At 40.4% G+C, this 27,311-nt stretch overlaps 1 protein-coding gene across 1 annotated transcript in view; it reads left to right on the top strand.

Moving 5' to 3' along the window:
- The window catches only part of C5 (complement C5), a 76,377-nt gene extending 59,060 nt beyond the window's left edge, over positions 1-17,317 (top strand). Inside the window, exons 31-41 of the mRNA XM_011360990.1 lie at positions 3,066-3,132; positions 4,223-4,300; positions 5,298-5,346; positions 9,465-9,567; positions 9,931-10,005; positions 10,122-10,227; positions 11,352-11,435; positions 12,343-12,432; positions 14,744-14,827; positions 16,467-16,605; positions 17,179-17,317. Of these exons, the coding sequence (XP_011359292.1) occupies positions 3,066-3,132; positions 4,223-4,300; positions 5,298-5,346; positions 9,465-9,567; positions 9,931-10,005; positions 10,122-10,227; positions 11,352-11,435; positions 12,343-12,432; positions 14,744-14,827; positions 16,467-16,605; positions 17,179-17,317 (1,014 nt within the window). The remainder of the gene's footprint in view (positions 1-3,065; positions 3,133-4,222; positions 4,301-5,297; positions 5,347-9,464; positions 9,568-9,930; positions 10,006-10,121; positions 10,228-11,351; positions 11,436-12,342; positions 12,433-14,743; positions 14,828-16,466; positions 16,606-17,178) is intronic.
- The last annotated feature ends 9,994 nt before the right edge of the window (positions 17,318-27,311 follow it).

The raw sequence follows: 27,311 nt of genomic DNA, 5'->3' as shown, positions 1-27,311 counted from the left end.
GGAGCTTATTTATGGCCTCACTGTGGAGATATTCAAGCTGAAACCTAAGGATGAGAAGGAGACAGTCATGCAAGGAGTTAGGGTTATTCTGCAAAGAGTGACTTGCCTGAGGTCACATGCTCAGGATTATGGAGAACCCGGACATGAAGCCACATGTCCTTCCTGTCCCTGCTAAGAACAACATCCTCATTGTTGAGAGAGAACTTCCTTCCACTTCCACACGAGGGCCCTTAACCAGTTTCACTCAGCCAGCTGGAGTTTCGTCTCCAGATAATGTGGAGTTTCATCCCCACCTACTCATAAGAAAGAGTATTTGTAAACAGAGAGCATATAAACAAGCTAAACTTATTTTTGTGTTTTGCCGATTGTTAATAGGATACAATTAATGCCATCGAGGGCCTGACAGAATACTCACTCTTGTTTAAACAACTTCACTTGAATATGGATATCAATGTTTCTTACAAGCATAAAGGTGACCTCTACCAATATAAGATAACAGAGAAGAATTTCCTTGGGAGGCCAGTAGAGGTAAATGAAAGATGTTTTATAATATTTTATAATTGGATGGGACCTTTAAAATAATCTGTTCCACACTTATTTTACAAATGTATCTATTTACTACTTAAACACATAGTGAGTGCCTACTGTGTCCTAAGCAGACGTGCCTGCTATGTCCTGGGCATTGGGGATTCAAAAGTAAAGCACAAAGAACCTGCGTGTATATGGGGTAGGTGTGGGAGAGACAGTTGTTTAACAGACAATGAAAAATAAGAGCCTTGATAGATATATAAAAAGACAGAGAAGGGCCTCCTGAGCCAGGCTGAGAGGTGGGAAGAGTTTGTCAAAGCGTCTGCCCAGATGGGTGGATTAAATCTGGAAGAATTAGAGGATTTATCCAGGTGAAGAAAAAGGAAGAACATTCCAGGCATGGAAGACAGCACGCACAAAGGTACGGCAGTAGGATGAGACGGAAGACACATTTGGGAGTCTACCGGTGGTTCCACCTGGTCCGGTCGCACATGCAGACTGTGGCCAAATTGGAATTGACCTTTAGGTCCCCCAACAACTTGTCCCATGTCCTTTGCTACTACTGGGTTTTTAAAAATAAAAATCTTGATGGCCTATGAGAATTTCCCAAAGGAAAGGACAGGTGGAAAAACTTAAGTTCCGTATCAATAATAGTGTACAGGTGATAAAGGTTATTTTAAGATTATTGGATTATTTTAAGGTATATTTAAATGTACAAATAACTGAAAATAGTTCTTATTGTCCATATTCTCCCCAAATCCACGTTTCTGAAAAGTAAATATGCATGAGAAATAAAATTTACTGTAAAAATTGCAAACTAGTGATCTAAAGTATGTGTGTGTGTGTGTGTGTGTGTGTATAATAGAGAGAGAGATGGATGGATATAGATATAGCTGTAGATACAGACGTAGACATATTCTAACATTTAAAAATTCAGAGATGTTAAATAAAAACCCGATTCCCAAATCCTCTTGGAGAACTAAAGATCTGGCAATAGGGTGCTGGTAGTGGCATTCGCTCTGCAATTTGTTACAGTGCCTACCAGTCATGTGACATATGTAGATGCTCTTTTATGCTTGCTTTATGCCTGGGCCTCTGCAGGCATTTGTGCTTGTGGCCTCCAGTTTGAAAACATGTTGCCTTTCCTTTGGGAGCATTTAGAGTTCTCCAGACATTCACATTCTGAGTCAAGGGTCTAAGCTCTAAAGAGGATCTTTGGCCTAAAAAGCATGGTAGACCACCATTTGAGGTAGCTGGAGTCATTCTTCTCTTACAGGAGTGATGCTGTAAGGGGCCTCTTGTCATCTTAGAATAATGTAAACCTCAGCTCATGATGCTGCCTTCATATGAAACCCAGATTGTTTTTATATAGTTTGGAATTCTCTACGCCAGCATTTCCTGAAATGTGTTACACGAAAAAATGTTTGATGAGAAACTCTAGTTTAAATGACATTAAACGAATTCTTTAGTATAGGATTCCCTTGCTTTAACATGTATGTTACTAGGTGGGATGACTCTAGGAAAGATTGGACAATAGGCAGAGTGGAGTGTACATTTGACAAACTTATTTGTCACTTATTTGTCCACAGAACGCTTCTCTCATGCAGTATCTCGATGTACTGGCTTTCTAGTAAATGTTGCTGTCTTCCATCAGGGAGAACAAGAAAGTTGGCCTGTTTACCTACATTTAGTAAAATTTGGGGGAAGGGACAACCTTTCATGCATACTGAATCCCTTTTGCTCTAGTGCGCCAGGGGAAGAGTAGGCTGCAGCCTAGGAGAAAGAGAAGAACCAACTCATTAGGCTTCTTGCTCCAAATGATCTCTCTCATGCTTTCCACAAAAAGGAGAGCACTTGTATGATGGATTTTCTCTGGAAGGGAGAATTAACTCAGTTCATGCATTCACTCTCCTCCTAGCAGAGTGGAAAGAAGAGCAACAGCACCTAAGGATTGGGCAGGCTTTGATGAGGTGCTAAGGGGTTTGGGTGGAGTGCCAAGGGTTTCGATAAACAGAGACCAGTGGAAGTAGAGGAAACAAGCCATTAGGAGGTGGAAGAGGTGCAGAGCAGACGGTGGGAGGGGCAAAGATAGATCGCACCCACTTTAGAGTTACACTGAGGTTTCCTGTACTTGCTAATGAAAAGGATCTCCTGTGGCACATAGGATGCTGATACCCAAGCTAGGCACTGAAAGAAATTTATGTAGTTGGCAAAAAAAAAAAAAAAATGATGATGATCCAGTTTACCATAACCATATATAAATGAAGATGTAAACAAAAGTGACTTTCTGACATGTTGGTTTTGCTGGTTTACTCAGGAGATTTTAGATACCTTTTTTAACATGTAGAAGGGAAAGAAAATTCCAGTATTTTTTACTACCTGCTATGTGCATAGGATCTTCAATGTTTTATCCATTTAATCTCACAAGAGCTCTGAGAGCGGAGGCTGGCAAGTGTCAGCCCATTCTCTTCATTGCTTTCTCCTCCCTCCCTATTAAATAATAAAACAAAGCATGGTTTCTCCATCCACCTTTCCAGGCACCTCTCAGTGATGACCTCGTTGTCAGTACTGGATTTAGCAGTGGCTTGGCTACAGTGCATGTAAGTATTTTATTGAGAGCAACTTAATTGGGAGTTATGTGTCTGCTTGTGCCACATAACATTAAAAAAGTAGAGACTTTTCCACAAAGTTACAGAAATCTGGGCTTTGGTAACTATGACCAAAGTAGGATTCATTTATCTAATTCTTTCTAGCTATCCTGGTAGCTGTCCACACAAATTCTTTTTGAAAATGGCTGTTTTTAAACCTTGTATGTATATAGTCTGTATATTTGTGGAAATTACATATGTAACTTAATTATATATGTATATATGATTTTTTGGTTATATATGTATGTATACATATGACATGTGTGTACATATGCACACACATATATATATGTATTCTCTGATTAGTAACATAGTCCGATCTCATTTATCTACCATTATTGGGGATAGATGTATATATGTAAGAGCTTAGATTTATTTTATTTTAGCTATAGACTGCATGGACATACATAGAGAGCTTAGGAAAACTTGCAGCTAAATGGCTAAAATAAAATGAACCAAGTGTTCTGAGCATAAATTAACATTCTGTGGATGATTTTAATTATGCTCTTTTTAGCACATTTATTCCTTCAAAGACTGTTTATAAGATTACATGGGCAGGGGATGGATTGTCCACTTTTCTGTCACTTCTAGTTGCTCTCAATATACCTATTTCTGGCAGCACCCCTATCCCATCCATACTTACCCATAATTTGTTGTTTACCAGGGTGGTGTGTGGGCTGGGAGAAAACTACACTTCCTTGTGGTGTTATGTGTAAAATTAAAGGGTACACACTCAACGACGAGAATCTTAGGAACTTTCCTGTAGAGTGAGGTGCTCAGATTCAACTACATGGAATTTGGACCAAGGTACTGTCTGGCTAAGGGTCAGTTTTTGCTTACTTTGGGCTCTTCGGCTATGTTTCAGGTTGTGGAGTTTACCCAAAGTCCAGCTGCTGGGAAAATTGGTCTTGAATGTTCACCATTTGCACTGGATTTTGAAAATGATACTTCAAGCATCCCATCGCGGCAGCATTCCTGCCGTGCTACCTTTTCCACTTTCTCATTTTCAGTAAAATCTTCTCGTTTACTTTTCTCAATGTAGATAGCTACTGTGGTTCACAAAATTAGTACCTCTGAGGAAGTGTGCAACTTTTATCTGAAAATCGAAGCCCAGGAAATTGAAGGTAAGACAGCATCGTTTACACTGTAATTTTGGCTAAGCATAAAGAATGTCCGAAAACTTCACCTGTTAGAAAAATATGCTTGCTCAAAAGTCAAAATTTTTTAATCAAATTCTTATACCAGAGTAAACATTACTGCCACTTATTGTAATAGAGGCAACTCTTTAATAATAGTTGAAAACCGATATTAAGTGACTTAATAACTAAGCTAAAGGTATGCACTATTGATCAAGAAATCGTTTTGACTAACTAATTTACGTTTAAATAATGTAACTAGTTGTGAAGCACCAGAATGGTTTAAAGAACCTTAAGTTTCTGTTACTTTTGCGTCAGGGTCCCATTCTAAGACCCTGAATTTCCCTATCATCCTGTTGGATTCCACCCTTTACCTTTTCTGTATTCCAAGGGTTCTGACAGACGTACATTTCTCTGCCTCCATCTTTAACTGGGTCTCTCCGGTACTTATGGGCTTTTATTCATGCACTGTTTTTATTTTCTACCAGTGGCCTTCACATGCCTCTCTGGTGGGTGGGTTGTTTCCTCCCAGTCCAAAAGCGAGTCCACATGCACACTCCAGTCTTCCTCTAACCATGGCCCCAGGGGCGGGGTGTGTGCTGCTCCTCTGCCCTGGTGGCTTCTCAGAGGTCTGTTCCTACTGCAAATATTCCATTGAATCCAGGCATCTGCTCTTCCTCCCTACAACCTCCCCCAAACATGTTACCAATACATATTTACCTTAAATAACTCCTTCCTTAAATTATAAGTTCTTTGAGAGCAGAGAATTGTTCTAATGATTTAAAGACTTGCCAGTATTGTCAGTAGCCATGAATTTTCATTAAAATCACCAAAAGTGCCAACTTCCAAATCAGAAATAATTTGGAATAAGTGTGTTCAGAGACCTGCTTATTAATGGTTCCGTTCTGACAGTGTCTAAAACAGTTAAAAATGGTTTACTCTTCTTTTTGTTTGTTTGCTTGTTTGTTTGTTGTGTGTGTGCTAGCATCCAGCTACAGTGATATGGAATACAAGCGCATAGTAGCATGTGCCAGGTGAGCAATTTCCACAGAGGGGCGTGTAGACTTCAAGGTCTCACTTTTGCTATTATATTATTTATTTATATCTTTTTTGAATTTTAACATGGCCAGAAGATGCAAAGTTGTTCACTTTTTGAAATGGAGAACATAACAAGTATTCTTAAATAGCTACTGACTGTGCAGAAGAACTTTGTTTTGGTTCATATGTAGCTTCCCTTCAGTTTTGAGCTTTCTTCTAATTCGAACACTATAATATTAATTTTCTTCTGTCTTTCAAAAAGCTAGAGATGTGATATAAGTATCAGGAAAAGAAAGAACTAAAAAGATTCTCTAATAAGCAGCTCCTACTCTCTTACTTAGAAAGATCACATTCACCCAGCAAAATCTCTGGCCAGTATCAGCCAGTGGTTCTCCACTCAGGCTTCGCATTAAGTCAACTGGAGAGCTTTTACCACTTTCAAAATTCCAACCTCACCTCCAGAGGTCATTCTAACGGTAGTCAGTGTTGATAACCACTGATGCTGCATCCTCTGCAAACCAACTCCAAAGGCCTAAATTGGCCACTGTATTCATTTCCTATTGCTGCTAAGTAATAACTTAAACAAATTTAATGCTTAAAACAACTCAAACTTGTTATCTTACAATTCTAGAGTTTAGAGGTCCTAAAATCAAAGTGTCATCAGGGTGCATTTCTGCTGGAGACTCTAGGGGAGAATCCATGTCCTTGCCTCCTCCAGATTCTAGAGGTCCCCTGCATTCTTTGGCTTTTGGCCCTTTCCTTCATCTTCAAAGCCAGCAGTGCAACATCTTCCAGTCTCTCTCACTGACTCTGCTGCCTGCTTCCATCATCACATCTCCTCTGATTCTCCTGCTTCTTTGCTTTATAAAGACCCTTATGATCACATTGGGTTCACTCAGTAATTCAAAATAATCTCCCTATCTCAAGATCTTCATCACAATCACATCTGCAAGTCCCTTTTGCTATGTAAGGTAACAGATTCACAGGTTCAGGAGATCAGGACATAGACATCTTTGGGGGCCATTACTCTGCTTACCACCCCCACCACTCTAATATGTTTATAAAAATGTAGGGTTTTGAAAATATATATATATTTCTTAGCAATCTCCGAGTGAATCAGTGGCAGAGCCGGGACAAGAACACAGTCTTCTTCTCTCTCCTCTCCATCCCCGCTTGGTAACTTCTGTTATGTTCTGTTTCCTTAACTCCTCCTATTCTCAATAATAGTGATTTCTGTGGTTGGTATGATGCTGTCTTTACTTATAATCACACTTGATGTCGAAGCACTCAAAATGGATAATTAAGAAATCCCATAGAGTTGTGTCATAGATTAGAGCTCAAAAGGACTTTAGGGATGGTACAGTAACCCCCTTATTTTAGAAACAAAGGAAATGAGACCTGAAAAGGTAAAGTAACAAGCCAAGTTGTCACAAAGTTAGAGGCAGAGTTAGGGCCTCAAGCCCCAGACCCGGACACCTAGTCTAGTGTCTAAACTACCTCCTTTAATCAGTGTAATGTGAGACCAGTAACCTCAGGAACAACACGTTGTTTCTCACGTCTTCCTTCCCAGCTATTTCCCAGCCATTTCCCAGCCTTGTTCGTGGTCCCAGCCCAGTCACTCTCAGGACTTCTTCACAGCAATCCCTCCTTCCTTCCTTGGCCAATTTCTGCTCTCTGTTCCCCCTCACACACCCTTCCTTATTCCCTGATGTTCTCTCCATTAAGGTCACCCTTTCCCAGGCAGGTTTCTTCTTCCTAACTGCCATTCTTACACTTGGGTACCTCTCTTCTGGGGGAAAAGGTATGATCACAGTTGTCATTAAATCCATAACACTTGTCCCAGGGAAGTATGAGCAAACTTGTTCTGGGCAGAGCTAAAATCAATGTTCATGACCCTACAGAGAGACACCTGGAGTGGGCATAAGAAGGGCTCTCTGATAGTGGAGCTGGACACCTGTGGGGCAGCCTCTGCCATGAAGCATTCAAGTGACCTTCAGCCATTCAGCTTCCTTCTCTAGGCCTCTTCTCTAAAGCAAGGATATTGGACAATCTGATCTCAAAATGTCTTCCAGTTCTAATGTTTCACAACTCTTCTGTACATAAAAAGACTCTCGTCAAAAACTCATTCATTTGATTTCATTGACAGGAGGCCTAATTCTAGATTGTTAATACACAAAAGAAAGCAAATAGAGATGTAATGTTGAATATTCTATCCTTTGGGTTTTACAAATTGGGGACAGAAAGTTCAGAAAAGCCAGGTGGAATATGCTTTTGGCTCTGGGATGCTGAAGTTAGGTTGGAAAAATTACAAAAGTAACTGTGTAGTACTTATTCATGTGAGAAATTCTTTGCCTTCAAATATTCTCATTCCTGATTTTAAAAATGCCAGCACGCAATTTCTGTGTTCAGAGGGTCTCTTTTGTGTATTTAGCTTTTTACAACATCTCTGTTGTATTCATAAGAAAAGGAAAAAGGATTTTATTTCTCTCCTTCTCTCAAACAAAATGCCTTTGGGAAAGAGTGCTGTCTTTGGCAGCAGGCAAAGGGCTTCTTGAAAGGAAGGTTTCTGTTCCATGGTTGAAACAGTCACCATGGCAACCAGTCATCAAGGCTCCAGCAACTTTTCATAGACACTTTCCACTCAGGAGGCCCTTTTCCATCCTGTTGACAGAGTATTTGCATCTGTGAGCAAGAGTTCTCTGCTTCTGGTGACACTCACCCATTCAATTAGGGAGATGTCCAAATGTCAGATTACAGTTCCAAGTTGCTTTATATTCTGTTTTAAATTGTTAATCCAGTGAAGAAAGGAGTTAAATTTTTATAAGCCAGGAATTTTATAATATTTTAAATTATTATGATAAATATTACACCTAAAACTTTGAATAAGGTCTGCTCTATACATGCTCTATAAAGTATGACTGGGGAAAAGAGAGCCTTTGCCAACTCACTAATTCAAATGATACTTCCCATTTCACTAATATTCATTTCTTTAGGTAAGATCAATTCATTTTTCCCCTATGAGCTTGTTTTTTTAGTTTCTTCATTTAATCCTGACTGTTCTTCCAAGCTCCACTCTCAAATGTCCAGCTGCCTCTGAAGCATTTTGAGATGAAGCTAGAACCTGACACTCAATCTTTGCAGAGCCATACTCACCGAGCCCCTGTTCTTAGGCCCTGACCCACCAACTTGCCCCTTTTTAAGTTTTCTAATCTGCTTAATGGTAACATGAAGCCTCGGCCACTCAAAATGGAGACTTGGAATTATAAATATAAATTTAAACACAAGTTTACACTTCTTCACAGTTAATTTTATAAATAAGAAAATGAGCTCTAAAAAGGGAAAATAATTTGTGGAACTCTCTCAGCGGAACTGGAATAAAACTCGTTTCCTGAGTCTCCATTTCACTGTCCTTTTCTCTCTTACCAGACACAAACGAAAAAACCCACCAAATCCCCCATTTCACCCTCTTTGCTTTATTCTTTAGCTTCTCCTCAAGCACAACTCCTAGACAAATGATAGTCCCAAAACATATTTTTAAAAATAAAGTATCTATTATGGAAAATCTAGAAAATAGAGAAAAGCATGGAAAAGAAACGAGATAATCACTTATAATCTCACCATCTAAAGAAAGTAGCTGCTAATATTTTAATGTATTTCCTTCCAGTCTTTTCCTGAACATGCTTAATGAGTCTTTTTCCAATATACAACTAATTTTCTTCCTCGAATATGCTCTGTTAGCAAAAGAACTAGAATGAGAATCAAGAGACTTATGTAGCTCTGAGTTGAACCAGTAATGTGACTTTCAACAAGTGCCTTATTCTCATCCTCAGTTTCCTCAGCCAGTTAATTAAGAGCTTGAACTGAACAACTTTTATGATCTCTTCCAGCTCCAAAATGATGGTCTACTGAGATTATTGGTCAAGCGAATAAAGAGCAGAGATGACTAAAAGGTCTCCTGCAACTCTAAAATTCAGAGATTTCAATGCATATATTGTAGAGAGGCAAATAAACAGAGACCCAGCTTTGAAAATTAAAGCCTACCAAGGAATAGGGCCTTTTCTTAAAGAATATTATCCATTTATTTACTCCATTTTCTAATCTCTAATTATTTCAGCTACAAACCCAGTGGGGAAGAATCATCCTCTGGGTCCTCCCATGCAGTGATGGATATCTCTTTGCCTACTGGAATCAGTGCAAACCTGGAAGACTTAAAAGATGTAAATGTTTTCTTTTAAATATTGTTATGGATGCTTGGTTTTCTTTGCCGCAATATTTTATAGACAAAGCTATTTCCATTCATTTTAATGTGTCACTTTCGAAGAATCACTCAGAATCTTCTTTCCAAACCAACAATCTCAAGTTTTGATTTTTCAAAGTGAAATGTGAGCGCATATACTTGCATGGCATGAAAGCTGAGTGCGTGTGATAACATCTTCCAACTTTTCAAGCTGGGGAGCTGCTCTTCACCTTCTTTGAAGAGTGGCTTACATCCCCATGATCTAACATCTCATCGTCGGGTGAATGCACTTAAACAAAAAGATCACAATATTAAATGCAAACTTTTCTCTTTCTTCTCTTAGCTTGTGGAAAGGGTGGATCAAATATTAACTGATTACCAAATCAAAGATGGACATGTTATTGCACAATTGGATTCGGTAAGGTCCACCTCCCACCATTCTTTCTTTACAATTACTATTAAAAATTTATAAGCTAAAATATTATGAGTCTCTTCTCTCCCATAATTTCCTTAAACCTTGAATTTGCCAAACAGATTCCTTCCAATGACTTCCTTTGTATTCGGTTTCGGATAGCTGAAATTTTTCAAGTTGGGTTTGTGAGTCCCGCTACTTTCACAGTGTATGAATATCACAGACCAGGTAACCAACTCTACTATAAAATTTCTTCAGGGGACTTTGTATTCATTACAGAACCTTCAGAAATCCACTAGAGGCCTGTAAATTTTATATATCACCTCTCCCAGAGCTCACTCTTCACAAAAGTCTCAACTAGGACATGTAAAATACTGCATGACATTGAGCAAATCATTTTCCCTTTCTAGTCTTTAGCTTCTTTATTTTTAAAATAACTGGATTAGATGGCTCCCAGCTTTTAAATTCTTTGCCTCAAGTTTATCTTGAGTGTTCACTTTTAGTATTCGTTGCACCTCTCCTTTTCAGAGAAGCCCACTTAGTTAACTACTTCTCTGATCTTCCCAGAATCAACTTCTACTCCATTTATATTCTCATCACATTTTACAGAGAGCTCTAGTAGAACAAGTTTTCACATTGCATTGTAGTTATTTGTTTGCATGTCTTTCTCACCAACCATGGACAGAATATTTGCATCCTTTGTGCCCCTAGTATCTAACACAGTGTCAGGTACATAATGTGTATTGATAAATGTTGAATGAATGACCCCACATTTGATTGCTCAGCCACTTCTGAGAATATTAAGAAATTAGAGAGCTCTCTGGTTTACAAGACAGATGACTCTGCTTTGGACAGGTCTACTTCTTAGGAAATTCATAGAGAGAACCTAACTCTGACACCCATTCATTCTAGTTTTAGCTTCTGAAATCATATAGAAGATCCTTAGCCTCTCTTCTCCTTGAAAGATAAAACACACACACACACACACACACACACACACACACACACACACACACCCCTTTTCTTCTTCAGCCTAATCAATTACAATTCTTTCAACAGACTCTCATGTACATAATTTACTTCCTCTCATTCATAGAAGCACCAGATATTTTCATTCTAAGAAGTCAATATTGAACAGTAAAATTTCAAGCACAGAAGGAAAAATCATTTTGAGGATAGAGGGGCCCATGCAAGGACAAGCAATTCAACATTTAACCTCTGTGGGCCTTAGCTACAAAAAGGAGAGTTTGGAATAGGTGATCTCCAAGACCCCATGGGAGAGACTCACTGATTGATAAATATGTTGTGCCTTAATCAAGCCACCTCTTCTAACCATGATTTCATTGCCACAGATAAACAGTGTACCATGTTTTATAGCACATCCCATAGCAAACTTCAGAAAGTCTGTGAAGGAGCAACATGCAAATGTGTAGAAGGTAAATTTTGTTTAACCCGTTTAGGAGGTGTGCTTATTTAAAGCAGCCACTCATAATCTGGGGCTAATCTGGGGAGAAGCTGTTTAAACTGTCCTCGTATCTCAGAAGTAGAAATGTAATCTCAGCTGATTGAAAGGTGATTCCTTGAGTACTATAAAGCAAATTCTCACCAACTCCTGAACAACCTGATGTTTTCTACCGCACAGAGGCAGAGAAATACCATTTAGACGGTTGTTGACTATCAGAGGGATAACATGCTTTAAATTCTTACTTTTCACCTGGTCTTTCTCGTGTAATAGGACAACAACCTAAGAGATTAGAAGCTCCTCTTTCTTTCCCCTGTCCTTTCCAGTTAGTGACATTCTCTGTTCATTGTCCAGTTCCACTCAGTATTTTGTAAGTCCAAGGCATCCTTCTTGGCCAAGAAAACGACCTAGAACTCACAAATTAATCAACTGCTCCATGAGGGTCGGGTTGGCTTGGTTTTATTTTATTTTATTTTATTTTCAAATCCTTAATATCTACACATTTCTTAGGTACTTATTACACCATCTTATAGCTGTAAATCAGTGAAGTTATCATTTTGATTCCTTGAAGGTACTTTCGATTCTACTCAAAATGGGAAAACTTCCTGCATTCTTCAATACAGTTCTAAAAAGCTGAATATGGAGTGACAAGCCATTCTAAGAATAATTCTCATGTTCAAGATTTTGTTTGCTTTGTTTTGTTTTTGCTTTATATAATGTTTCACATTGTGGAAGAGGAAAAAATGGGCAAATCTCAGGAATCTGGTATTTGTAAGATTATTTTAGATTGTCTCAGGGCTCATGGGTACTGTATTTACTCTCAAAGAGAGTGTCTGTTTCCTTACATTAACCTAACGTTTACTGTTTTTCACAAAATCCAGCTGACTGTGGGCAAATTCAGACAGAATTGGATCTGACAATCCCTGCAGATACTAGAAAAGAAACAGCATGCAAACCAGAAATCGCATATGGTAAGTTCAATATATAGTTCCATTAAACATGACATTTTCTGAATATATGATCAGTTAGGAAGATCAACAATTTTAAGTAGTGATTATATGGATACAACAATTCATGTATTTTCTTGAAGGAAAATGCCATCAGTTTTCAGCATTAACATGCAAAAATATTTATCCTTCAGCAAGAAATGTGATTTTTATTAAAAATGATAGAAGCAACATGTACACTCAGCCAAAACACTTTATGTCAATACATCCCATTGAATAAAAGGCACTAAAACATATTCAAAGAGAATTTTTGAGAAGCCATAAACGTATATTTCACTACTGTATTCTTCCAGTCGATAGAGCAGAGACAGAGACAAAAGTGGTTTTAGGGTTTGGGTTTTTTTCAAAGTCCCTTCAAAGATAAGGTAAAATTATGAATACTAATCATTTTTAATATATGCGGGATTTCAATCCATGTTTGAAACTCTCTCCATTGCAAAAGGAGCATCTCCTGGTTGTCCAGAGCTCAGAGCCAAATCAGATGCCCAAGCACAGTTGTAGTCTCCCCTCAATTTCCTCATAGAATTAGCTCCTTTATTTTCTATCCATTGTTTCTCCACCTGGGGATTAATGGAAGTGCTGGGATTTTTTTTTTTTTTTTTTTTAGAGAAAGGGAGAAACCATATTACACACTATCTCAAATCTCTTCTTGAAAATCAGCAAAGCATTATTTATAAATAAAATATCAATACAGTTGATCTGGCACTTTGTGTTTACCAACTGCTTTCATACATAGTTTTTCGCTGGAGTCTCATGAGGCCCCTTTGAGATAACAGAGGATCATCTCTATTTTACCAGTAAAGAAATTGAGGCTCAGAGAAATTAAATAATTTGCTTAAAGCCGTGTTGGAAGTAGGTAGTAGAACTTGGAGATATCCTGCTCACCAGTATCATTTCCATTATATTACACTGAATTCTCTTAATGGAAATACAGCTATCATAATGAATTTTGTATGATTTATAGTCTTTCTTTCCCTTGAATTCATCTTGATTTTTTTTAAAAAAAGCTAAAAAGCTGCCCAACTCAGCCAAGAACCACTGCAGTTTTTAAAATACATGGAGACTCGAAGAGAATACTATATCATTTTAGCAAACAAAAATTTCACTAAATTATTTCTTCCCTCTATTTAAAATTATTTTTACTCTTAAATATCAGAAACCTATTTTAACACAGAGAATAAATGCAATCTGTATTTAATTTAGTACATTCAAAAATAAAAACTTAACTGGCATTTTTGGAGACTACAGGTTGTTACTGGAAAACAAAATAGAAACAAGATAAAATAGTTTACTCTCTCCACCTATGCCCACAGTAGGTACATTGCTCCCATTATAAAGATTTATGAATCTGAAATTCAGGACAGTTTTGATCTATTTTAAGCCACTAATTAACAGAGCCTTTGTTTCTGCCACAATGAGATCATTCATTCATTTATCTATTAAAATAAAGTCTTTTCTTGAAAGTAATAAACTAAATCCAGATTGCGTTTATTCTCTGTGCTAAAACTATGTTTTCCAATACCTAGCTAGCTAAGATCTCAAAAATAGACGAGCCTTTTAGTTCATTCAACCCCATCAAAAGCAAAAACAAAAGAATCTTTCTCAGCCTACATAGAAGGGATGAGTCCCTTCAAGTTGGTCATTCCATAACTGAGGTCAAACACACATGGATTAAACACTGATGTCTGAATAAAGAGAAAACAGCATTGGGAATGGCTTGTGTCAGATAGTTGCCAATCCAAGTAGAGATGAATCAGAAAAAATCCTATCAAGAACCAAAGATCATAGCCAGCAGAGGTATCTGAGAAATGAAAGCAAAGGAACAAGGAAGCTCACACAGTGGGCCTGAATGATAGATGAAGGCCCCCTCTGTGGGCATACAGAGAAGGACAGGCCTCTTCCAAGTGCCCCTTGGACATGACTCCACTAATTTTAGAGGATCGGAATCTTAACTTTATATCTAACAAAGGCTTATTCTGACTGTTTTGTGTGAATCTGCCTTAATTTAATATTGCTCTTATCTTAATCGGCCTGTTCTATAATGGTGGCCAGGGCTAACAATTCTAAGTAAGAATCTTGATTACAGTCAAGATCAGTAGAATCAGACTGAGAGTATTTGGGGAGGCTTCTTGGAAAAAGTAAGATCTACTTTATGTCCATAAGAGCTTGTCATGCTTCATTTCTCATTAGTTTGACAAACGGGCTTCTATTGGATATGGCATTAGTAGTATTAAGCATGACCTGCTGTGTTTTTGTTTTGTTTTGTTTTTACTAGCTTATAAAGTTAGTATTACATCCATAACTGAAGAAAATGTGTTTGTCAAGTACACTGCAACCCTCCTGGATGTCTACAAATCTGGTAAGTATTCATTTATTTATTTTTCCTTTCAACACATATTTAGTACTTATTATGTGCTGGGCATTATATTAGACACAGAGGATACGACTTGAATAATACAGCCAGAGTTCCTACCTTCAAAAAGCTTATATTCTCTTTAAGGAGACACCATTTTTTAAAAAAGGAAATGGGCAATTAAATTAAACAAGTATAAAAACTATAAAATATGTAAGAAAAATTTGCACACTTTGTTGTCTTTTCATTCTGGGTGTTTGTTTTTAATATGTGTAAATTTTGAATTGATATAAATATCATAATGACACACACTTAAGCACTTACATAAGACTTGCTATACACTAACAGCAAATCAAAATAAAAACAAAACTATTTAGAATCAAGAGCTACTGTGTAGTTCGAGGATAATGATCATTTGGTATTTCTCCTAAAATACAGGTGCTTACAGTAGGTGAGGATATAAGTGGGAACAAAATTGTGGACGCTTAGGTTAATTATTTTCTTCTAAATATGCTTGAAATTTTTCATAACAAAAGGTTTTTAAAAATAATGATAAGGCACCATACACTGCTTACCATGACAGGGATTGAATTAGCAAATAGTGCTAAGAATGTTGTTTGCATGTTGCTGCAACAGGAAGTCATGTATTAATGGCCATCAGGAAAACCTTAGCTTGAACTAATATGTGTAAACTAGAATTTATATCACTAATTAAAGTTGATTGTTTATGCAGTTACTATTGTATATGATTTACCAACATGTTCAGAAGTTTTTCAGGCTTTCATAATTAGGATGACTCTGCTAGAGTTTAATAACTAACTGGCTAGCAGTCCTGAATATATAGCAATGAATTAGACCCAGTCAGTCCCTGCCACAAGAAGTTTCCAGCCTAGCTGAGGAGACAGACATGTGGAGTGAAACATTGTGCTAGAAATCCAGGTATAATGGGAGTAAGGGGGAGACAGATATTTATGACAGAGAACATCAAGGAGTGTTTACTAGTTCCTGTGAGAATTGAAGATGTGTTTGAAGATGGGTAGAAATTCAACAGGCCAACATGGGGAGGAATTCATTCCGGATAGGAGAGCCAACTTGTTGGCTACTTCTGAATTCTCTGGGAATCCCAAGTCTTTTATACGTTTTGCACTTTCCTACAAAGTTACCCACTGCCAACTACCAATTCCTTTTTGATTTTTCTGTGTACTATGTGGAGAATAATATTGTTCAGCTATCAGAGGTTCTTTTAATTCCTGCTTCTACAAGAAGAATAGTAACAAAAAGTTATATAGTGCTTACTATGTTCTAAGCACTTTTCATATATTAGCCCATTTAATCTCACAACAGTTCTATAAGGTAGGTTTTATTGTCATGTCCATTTTTCAGACAAGGGGCCTGAGCCCCTACTCAGAGAGTATAAATCATTCGTCTAGGGCCATACAACCAGGAAGTGGCAGAGCTGGAGCATAACCCAGTCTTTCGAGTCTGAAGTCTTAACCATATGGACATTCTTGCTCTTCAATAGCCATTAGCCTCTCAGTATAACTTTACACTCACTAATAAATAGCCATGAGGGACTGGAATGCTTAGAGTTTATAATCGTGACATTGTAACATGAACGTGATAACCTTACTTGTATGTCTCTCAGGTGAAGCTGTTGCTGAGAAAGACACCGAAATCACCTTCATTAAAAAGATAACCTGTGCTAATGCTGACCTGCAAAAAGGAAGACAGTATTTAATTATGGGCAAAGAAGCCCTCCAGATAAAACACAATTTCAATTTTAAGTAAGTCACCAATATTTTGATATTTTAGAGTTTCTGATCTTCCCTCCAAAACTGAGTGTAATTTATTCTTAAATACACTACATGTTTCTTATGTGCCCTGCTGTTAAGCAACAAACCATTAAGAGTATACATGAAATAATGTGAGTTTAAAACAAAGAACTATTTAAAATTATTAGGGGAGCTGAGGTCTGGCTGACAAATAAGCCAACTGAGCACCTGGGTCTGAAGAGGAATCTGAGGGTGTTCATCTGAACCCCCTATACCACATCTGCTCCCTCAATAAATTCTCAGACTATTCCGTTTTTAAAGAGGAAAACGTTTATGTACTTTATTATCTGCTTTTAAAAAGTAGATATTGGAACAGATGTTACTCCTGCTTTTAACTATGGGACCCCTGAGCAGCCTCACAACCTACCATAGGGGCTCTGGGTCTTCCCAGGGGGAGGCTGTTCCAGAGAAGTTGGGCTGACAGCCTGACCCCTGGGGACTTGAGCAGCCGGGATCAATTGAATGCAGCTAGTATCTATTTGTGGCCATCATCGCAAATGCTTTGTTTTTGTTTTTCCTTGGCAGGTACATCTACCCTTTAGATTCTTCAACCTGGATTGAATATTGGCCTACAGACACAACGTGTCCATCATGCCAAGAATTTTTAGCTAATTTAGATGAGTTTGCAGAAGATATCTTTCTAAATGGTTGTGAAAATGCCTGAAAAAGTTCATCTTCATGCAGTTTTCACTATGGACTCCTGTTGTTGAGTCCATTTTTTTTTTTTAAAAACGTTCTTCCTTTTTTTAAAAAAAAATGTTCTTTTTTAAAAAACATTCACAGCTGGCCTTATTTGGAAAGCTCACTTAGAATTAGTGGCACTTGCTTTTATTAGAGACCGATTTTAAGAGCTGTAACTTTCTGATATAATGTGGCCTTGGGGAGCATGGAGACAGATATTCATTCCAAGGTTATTGGATACCAGAAGCAATAAATTGGAATGCCTCCTGAAACCTACCACTCAGGAATGTTTGATGGGAACAAAAGAATAGCCCATTGAAATGTAGTATCTTACAAAACCATGGCCTTTGCTCAAAAGAAAATACCAAGGAACAGAAAACTGACCATTAAAGCCTGACTTTGCTTTCAAAATGTGTGAAAAAGCAGAAAAGAGTGTTATTTTATGCTAGCTCGGCTTCAACCACACAAAGACAGGTAAATTGAGCGAGGTGGAGAAGGTAGCAATAGGGACCTGAGAAGGCTTAACCTCAAAGCCCTCAGCAAACCGAGAAGGTAGGAAAGTTTGTCTTTGCCCCTCCCTTCTATTGCCCTCTCCTTACCCGCTTGGGGATCTTTTTACTCCCTTCCCATGCCGCCCAGAATATATTCATTTCCCCAGGAACTCCCTGTTGCCAATGATTGCTCTCCCGGAAGGCAGGCCCCAGTGCAGCAACCTGGTGAAAGGAAACTTAGTGAGAATCAGGCGACCTTTGTTCTAGCCCTAACCAAGTCTCTGAGCCTCTGTTGGAGCTTTACAAAAGAGGGTTCGTAACAGGAGGTTCATTTATTTTTAAATTACCCTTGTGAGATTTTTATTTTTATTTTTTAAATTTTTAGTTAAGTTTATTGGGGTAACATTGGTTAATACGATTATATAATTTTCAGGTGGACATTATCATTTGACATTTGTATATTCTATTGTGTGTTCACTGCCCAAAGTCCAGTTTCCTTCAGCTACCATATTTTTGATCCCCTTTACCCACTTCGCCCTCCCTCTAAACCCTATATTTGACTCCCTTTACCCCATCTACCTCTCCCCTCCTCCCCTACCCCACTAGTGACCACTAGCCTATAGTCCATGTCCATGAGTCTCTGTTTGTTTGTCCTGCTCATCTGTTGCTTTTAGGTTTATATCCCACATATAAGTGATATCATATGATTTTCAACTTTTTCTGTCTGGCTTATTTCGCTTAGCATGAGTATCTCGAGGTCCGTCCATGTTGTCGCAAATGGCAGTATTTCATCTCTTCTTATGGCTGAGTAATATTTCATTATATATATGTACTACAACATCTTAAGCCAGTCATCTATCATAGGATACTTCGGTTGCTTCCATGTCCTGGCCACTGTGAATAATGCTGCTATGAACACCAGTGTGAAAATATCTTTTTGGATATGGATTTTCAAGTCTCTGGGGTAAATACCCAGTAGAGGGATTTCTGGATCATATGGTAGATCAATTCTTAGTTTTTGAGGAACCTCCATACTGTTTTCCATGTGGCTGTACCAATTTGCAGTCCCACCAGCAGTGTGTGAGGATTCCTATTTCTCCACATCCTCTCCAACAGGAGGTTCATTTTTAAGTGACATTTTGCAGCACATTACAGCTCTCACATATATTCCCATTTAAAATCTCTAACATCTCATGAAGTACAGGAATTATCATTATCCCCATTTTATGGATAAGGAGATAGAGGCTCAGAAGGATGAATTTTCCCAGACTAGTAAGGGGGCAAAGAAGAAGACCAAACTCCACGGCTCTTTTCAGTCTAAATATACTCCTCTTCCACATGACTTCATCACGGTGCTTGTCAGGTTTCATTTTCTAAGACTAAGGCAGGATGCAGTTGGAACTTCTTAGAAACGTATAGTTTATTCAGCCCACTGAAATATTCCAAGGAAACATGAAGATAAATTCTGGATGTAACAGTAATGGTGACCAAAATGCATTCCCTTTTTGAAAAATCTGCATTTTACCAGTTAGGTGAAACTACACGAAGCCTTGTAGTATGCGCCTTGTAAGTAATACTAAGATTTTCCACTTCCAGGAACTAAGGATTTATTTTTGTTAATGTCAAAGCTCACATTGTAGGCACTCCCTTGGCAAAAACAACCAATGTGTCCAATATGCCCCAACTCTCTGCCAGTGAGGGGTGAGGGCCCCTCCAGAGCAGGCCTGAAGTGTCTCCTGTCCTCTTCTTTCTTATGCAGGGTGGAGGGGACCACTGCAGCGCTCGATAGGGGGAGGGGGGACACCAGAGTCTCTGAGATGTTGGATTCCCTTCTTCCTGAGCACTGGGGCCAATAGGCCGGGTCACAGTGGCCTTATTCACACATAATGCAACTGAGTTCCAAACATCAAAGCAGGCCTTTGTGAGTTAGCCTGGCACCCGTTTAGAAATCTGCCAGCTCCTCTTCAGCTAACTCCTATGCATTTAAACGTACTTCCTCAGTGGGGCTTTCACTGCCTCCAATCAGCCTGGGGCCCCTACTCAATCTCGTACTTCTCTTCTAAGACACTTGCAATTATTTACTTAATCATGTATAATAGTGTTGTGTGCAGCTTCCTGGCTCCACTGTAAGCTCCATGCAGGCAAAGTCTGGGTCCATTCTATTCGCCCCTATCTCCTGGGCCTGGCACAATGCCAGACACATCAGAAGGACTCAATAAGTTGTGAATTCCCCACTGAGTGTGGGCATCTGAAAACCCAAGTTCTAGTCTTGGCTTTCTCCTGGCAGAGATTTGGGACAAGCCTCCTCGTCCCTTTGGTGGCTGGTAAAACAAGGGAGTTGAATGCACATGACTGAAGTTCAGGAAACTGTCTTCAGAAAATATGTAGAATTGACGATGAGCCAAGCCTAGCTCCCTATTTCTCAGTGAGGGGTGCTGAGCCAAGGTCAGTCTTACTTTCCAGCCCCTGTGATGCTAAGTTATTCAGCAACATCCAACAAATATGTATTGATCGGTAATCATAGGCCAGGCCCAATTCCAGGTGCTTGGAACCTAAATCCTTGCCCTTGCGGAACTTAGAGTCCAGCTGGGAGAGACATGCAATAAAAAATAAAGGTAATAATTATGGGGTTGACCTTGAATGTTAGAAGGTGAGAAAGGCTATGGAGAAAAAGAAAAAGTTGAGCAGAGAAAGGGAGACTGGGGGTGGCCAAGGGAAGGGTTACATTTTAAATAGGGTGGTCAGAGCAGGGTGGGCTTCAATGAGGTGAGATTCATGCAAAGACTGGACAGTGGTGAAAGAGTGAGCCATGTCACTGTATAAGGGATGAGTGTTCCAAGCATCTAGTGCCCAGGACAAAGGCAGAAGCATGCCTGGTGTGTTATAGGAAGAACAAGGAGGTCGTGCAATGGGTACGCGGTGAGCAAACTGGAAGGTAAGTGGAGATGATGCCAGAAACCATAAGGACCAGAATAGCATACATGAAACAGGGGTTGGCTTTGCTTGGAGGGAAGGGGGAGTCATTGCAAGGTTTTCAACAGAGGAGCAACATGGTCTGTTTTCACTTTTAAAAGGATTAGTTTAACTGCTACATTGAAAATAAGCCCAGGGTAGTAATAGAGAGACTACTGCAGTAAACCAGGCAATAGAGAGGATGGTAATTTAACAAAGCTGAGCCTATTGACTGCAATGAAAGAGAACGCACACCAAGGGAACCATGAGCTTCGAAATAAAAGGATGTTAGAAAGGACTTAATGTAGGATCTGGGCCTGTGGTGGATTATTTTAGGGAGGGTTCAAGGAAGTGGGGCTTCGCTCTGGATTGGATACTGTCAGGAAGCAGGGCTAATCCTATGAGTACCTTAATTCTTATCTAACTCGGAGGAAAAAAAATAGCAGTCTCTCACATTACCCAGGAAAAGGGATGTTTGGTCATTTTTGTGGTTTGGATAATGTTCTTCTTTTAGTCTCTTCTCTAACATGATTATGAGGAAGTCTTTTTTTTTTTTTTTTTTTTTTTTTTTTTTTTTTTTTTTTTTTTTGGTCTTGATCCATTTTGTCTGGTGTTGGTGTTCTCAGACACAGGGAACACCACAGCCTGGCTCTGAGCACCAGGCCAGCTCCTAGGAACACTAAGGCAGCTCCCAGGCTAGCGCCCAGCCTCCAAGGGCTGCTCTTTCCTTTCATATACCCTTTTTCCTAGAAAATGCACCTATGCACACTGTGCACAAACTTGCAGACTATTTCAGAGGCTACCATGAAAACCCATGCATGTACTTCAGGACTGAAACCGCCCCCCCCTCAAGGGCTGGGAATTTAGCAGCCAAATCTGGGAGGTTCTCAGACATAAGAAGAAACTCTGGATCTTGTTTCCATGGGTTTTCCGTACTCTTGAAAACAGTTTAACTCTGCGTATTTAATGAGAGGTGAGAAACTCGTCACTAGGGACATTGATCTTTAACTTTGATTAGGAGAATGAAATATTCCTTCAGGCCTTTGAATTATTGATTGGTAATCATAGGCCAGGCCCTTCCCAAAAGAAGGGAAGGAAGGAAGTGAGGAGGAAGAAAGGAAAGGATGAAGGAGAGAGGGTGGAGGAGAGGAGGAGAAGGAAAGGGAAAATGTTTTAAAACAAGATGAGAACTCTATTTCTAAGAATGTTCTGGATTCTTCTTAACTGGCAGGATCCCCACCCTGACAGACATGTTGGCAGAAATGGATCTGTGCCTTGGAACACAGTGTCCACTCCTTCTCTGTTTCCATCATTATAATCAGATACCTGCGTGTTACGTACACAATCGTGAATTATATAACCCTGAAGCGTCTAAACCAGGAAGAACCTAGAGCTCATCTCATCCAATTCCTTCATTTTCACCTGAGAAAGCTGTGGCCCAGAGAAGCAGCTTGCCAGTGGTCACAGTGCTGTTAAGTGCAAGGCTGGAACACCAGCCCAAGGCCTCTGACAGCCCAGTGTTCTTTCTACCATGCAAGTGAGTGGAAGTTATAGAGAGATCGATTTAGGCTCTCTGTAAAGAAGCATTTTCTTATAGCCAGAGCTATTCCAAGGCAGAATAGCTCTCTAGGAGGAACCTAGTTCCCTATCTCTACCTCCTTCCGGGAATGTTGCAGGAGCCATTTAAAGTAGAAGGTTGGCCCCGATGATATCCAATGTCCCTTCAGCTCTGAGAGTCCATTAGTAGAAAGGAAAACATCTGCTTTCCTTCTTTAAACCTTCGTTTTCACATTTGAGATATGAAAGTACTAATTATTCCCACTTCAGAGGATTTCTATGAGACTTACAGAAGATAATACAGATCATGCATATAAAGTGACAAGTACAGTGCCTGGCTTGATAAATATAACTTATGGTTGTTAATAACAGATTCCTGGCACACAGTAAGTGATGAATTCAGCATTTCTTGCCTGGCATCATTGCTGATTGCATTTCATGGAATATTCTGTAGACGTTACACAAACATCCTGTAATAATTGTCACTATCCTTACTTCAAAGACGGAAGAAGCTGAGGCTCCTGGAGGCCAAGTTGTATACCTTCACAGGCGGTAGGGTATATTTTGGGCTCTGGGGCCCATGTTCCCAGCCTCTGAGCAGGATGGCCTTCTCACTCACTGGAAGGGTAGTATATTGTCATTTGTAATCTTGGCAAAGACTCTGCCTCTCTGGGCCTCAGAGTTCCCCTTACCCAATAAATATGTTTCATTAGCTGTTCTCTAAGCTGTCTCCCATGCTAGGACAACAGGCGAGGCCGAATGAGGCAGATGAGGGCTCGGGTGCAGGGTACTGGGCAGTGGGAACACTGGCATTGGTGTAGAAAAATGAAGGAAGGCAGCACCACAGATTAACTCGATAGATTTGCAAACTGTCTTGAAATCCTTTACTACATCGACGCAGCACGATTCATAGGACTCTGAATTGACAGGTCTCCCTCTACCTCCCTTCGAAGGACTCAAATTTGCCAGTAGAGTTGACATTTTTTCCCTTGTGAACCTCCTATGTAGAATCATAAAATACCGAAGTTTAAAGATCTCTTACAGATCGTCTAACCAACCTCCCTTCATTTTACAGATAAGGAGCCAGGCTGGGAAGGGTGTTCAGGCCAATCCGAGCAGTGCTACCTCTCCTTTGTCTTGTTTGTCTAAGATGGTACCCATCTTTCATCCTCTATATTTCCCTGGAGGCTTTCAGATGCCAGTCCACTCTGTTGCCCCATCTCAGACTACCATAGGCATGTGTCAACTAAGTAGACTCCACAAAGCCCCTCTGTCTTGACTTGAAAATGGAAGACATGGCAAAGCCCAATCACGATCTTTGTTCAGCCCTAATCTAATGACAGAGCTGAGGGTCTCAGGCTCTTTCTATAGCACCTGCTAAGTGGCATAAAGGGTGGACACACACACACATGTGTGCGTGCTCATGTGTGCCCATATAAAGGAATCAAAGTGAATTCAACACTGTTTCTCTAGGGTTTCGGTCTCTTAAGGGAACTAGAACATGCACCTCTAAGGTTAGCACAAGGCAGAATGTTTCCTATCGGGCATAGTGGAGACTCCATGGAGAAGGTGACCTCTGAGCAGGGTCTTGAAGAATGACTAAGATCTGGATAAACTGAAATGAATTTTTTTCAGAGAGAGAAAATGATGTGAGCAAAGGCCCAGCAGTGAAAATGAAGGGAGGTATGCACAGAGCCCCCTAGGTGGTCTGCTTAAAAGACACAAGTAGAAGAGAAGGCCAAGTTAGACCAAAAACCAACAAGATAAGGGAACTGGATTTTTTCCTAAAGGAAGTGAGAGGCTTTGAAGGTTTTGAACAGGGCAGTAGGATGGAGGATGGGTTGGGGAGGGCAGTGACTAATTCTTAGTGAAATGTGTTCTTCATTTCCTTGTGTCATTAACCAGAACCCCATTAAGAAGAAAAACAAAACAAAAACCTTCCAGGACCTGCTTTCTTTTCCAGGAAAACCCTTGCTCTTTGGAACCTCTCATGAATTCAGTTTATAAAGACATCCAATCTTGTTTTTACTGTGAGTTAAGGGGCTTTGGCACAGTTGCCAGTCCCAAGACCCTCCTCCCAGCTCTGGGGCCCTCAGCTTCTAGCCCGATGGGGCTGCTCAACCCATTACCCTTTTGGCCCCCAGTGCTGACCTCTGGAAGCGGCCTAAAAGAGGGGCTTCCTTTTCTGAGCATGAGAGCCATAAAAACCTTGCCTCCATGAGCCCAGCCACAAAGGCTCTGCCCTGGGCCCGCTGAAGCCAAATAGGAAAAATCCAGGAGGCTGCAAAGCCAAGAAAACAGTAGGTTTGGATTCCAGTCTAAGCTCTCCCACTTCCCTTTCTGATCGCGAGCCCTCACGCGGCCTCTATGTCCTAATCTGTGAAATGGAAACAAAGCCATCTATCTCACAACGTTACTGTGATGATTAAATGAGAATTTGTAAACCTCGCTAGCACATAGCAGACGCTCAATAAATATTCCTCCTAACATCTGTCTGTGTGTCTCCAGTTTCCTCACCTATTAAATGTGGTAGAGATTCAAGGATAAAGTTGCATCTTATAAAGTTCCTAAACTTCTGCCATCTGCTCCACACAGAGGCCTGGGGAGAACAGAGGGCCTTTCTCGGCTGTGTCTGAGCTCTGGAAGCTATTTCTTCTTTTTCACTTTTAACAGTGAAAAAAAAAAAATCATAAAACCTGGCACACAGTTGGTATGAGCCCTCATCCCCCAACCTCTGCCCACTGCCACCGTCTGGCTCAGTTTCCCCATCTGTAAAGCAGTCAAGTCCAACACAGGTACCCTCCTTCTGAAACCTCCACTACGGCCCACTAGTTTGGGAGGATGGTGCCCAGCAGAGGGCGCTCTGAGTGTAACCTCCAGGCCAAGGCCCTGGGGAAAGGCACCAGGCCAAGGAAAATTCTAGTGGAATAAACGAAGAAAGGATCCAGGTTTATGAGTCCCAGACTTTGAAAAACAAAACTGCTGAGCTGTCTCCTGAGTTAGGGAAAAAGAACACCACAGTCGCCTCGAGATTTCCAGGAACCAATTTGTGAAGCCTTTGGGCAAGACTGGCAGGGGGACTTGAGAAGGCCCAGCTCTGTCTGATGCCTTGGGAGGTGAGGGATGGGGGTGGGTGGTGTGTCTGTGGGAACGTGAGTGTTCAAATGTCCTTGGGTGTGGTGGAGTCACATGCCTGTGTGGGTTTATGTGTGTCTATGCACAATCCCACCAATATTTATTGAGCATCTTCTACGTTCCCCTGGGCACGGTGCTAGGTGATGCGGATGCAACAGCAAATAAAACATAGTCTCTGAACTCACAGAGCTGAGTTTAGTAAAGGAAGCCAATTAGCTGGAATTTCAGTTCAGAGCGCAGGCATCTGGGTGGCAATTTGTGTGGCAGTCAAAACACTGGCTTTGTGGTCAAGCAGCCTGGGATGAAGGTCCAGCCACTAGCTAGCTACGTGACCTTGGAGATTTCCAATACTCGATCTCCTTAGCTGGAGAATGGAAATATTATAATGATATCCTAGGAGATAGCATGTGTTCATAAATGTTTAATGACTGGTGTCTGTTATGTGCACGCAAGGTATGCACTTGGATAAACACATACAATGTGCAAAGCCTGGGTGAGCTACCTGTGGAGCGTTAGCTCATCTGCTGAAGTTGTGTGCATGGTATACCAGGCTCTATCAGAGGTCACAAGTAGTGGCCTGCAGACACAGTTTGTGGGATGCTTGTTTCATTCAAGTCTGTTTTTTGACTCACGGAGTATTCTAAAAATCAAGACATTTCACACAAAAATCTATAAATCCAGTTTCTCTTAAAAACTTGGACGATCTGGCCATCCTGCAAGCATTTGCACATATGTGCCTGCACGCTGCAGTCTCTGCTTCCCATAGATGTGTCCTTCCCAGGAGCACCCTCCCTCCTGGACCGTCTCCAGGTCTGTCCTTGGAGGGATTCCAAGGTGGCTTGGGAGGGCTCATGTGCAGACATGTTCTCTGTGCAAAGAGAAGCAGGAGCTGGTGCCAGGGCCCCAGCCTCCCCAGGCAGCTCCAGTTTCAGCAATCAGAGGGGCCAGGGAGAGCTGTGGGCCCTACCCCAGGCTCTCTGTCTGTGTGGTTGGACACTGCTGACAGAAGATAGTTATCAAGGATGGCAGCTAGACAGAATGGCTTTTCTTGTCCATCAGATTTTACATTTTAAAAATGCCTCAGTTATATAGCTCCAAAATGATTAGGAATGATCTTCTCAGAAAGTGTCACTAGATGTATATACTACACTTGTTTTTAAAAAGAGCAAATTGTCTCATGGTAGAAGCTAAAACTGTATTTGTTGAACACATTTTGGCAACCCACCAATGTGAAAGGTAGGAATGATATTTTCCTAGATCCTCCTAAAATGGCAAATAGTTTCTCTTAATGTTTACTGTGCCACCCTGAACCCTCACTTCCTGTGTGCGAGATGTAGGCAGGGCACAAATGGCCTACAAACACTCACATGCCCCGCTACCGGGCCGTCTTGTGGAGAGATATCCAAGGGGAAGTGAATGCAGGAACAAGAAAGGACAGGATATTATTAAGACGTTCTGGGACCGAAGGGTACCAGAACACAGAAGAAGAGGCCTCTGGACCTCTGACTCACGATGCAAGCTCGTACCTTTCTCTGGGCCCATTTCCCCTTTTGTGAGAGGAGAAGATCAGAGGAGATGAGCAAACACCAAGCCCACACTCACGGCCCTCCCAGCCCCCAGCTTGGGCATTCTCTGAGGGAGCACAGGCTGTCTCCTGGTTCTTAGCCTCTTACTCCCCGCCCCCACATTCTTGCTTCCAAGTCTTGACTTGTGCTGGAAATTCATCTGGCTTCAGCTCTGAAAAAAAAAAAAAAATGTGAGGTTTTTCACATTGCTTTCTATTAAAAAAAAAAAAAAGTCTGGAATCCAAAAAATCAGGCAATTTGTGGAAGCTCCCAGCAT

Source organism: Pteropus vampyrus, unplaced genomic scaffold (assembly GCF_000151845.1).
Source record: "Pteropus vampyrus isolate Shadow unplaced genomic scaffold, Pvam_2.0 Scaffold61, whole genome shotgun sequence".
Taxonomy (NCBI): Eukaryota; Metazoa; Chordata; class Mammalia; order Chiroptera; family Pteropodidae; genus Pteropus; species Pteropus vampyrus.
The sequence above is the reverse complement of the archived record's forward strand: the minus strand, read 5'-3'. Positions and strand labels throughout refer to the sequence as shown.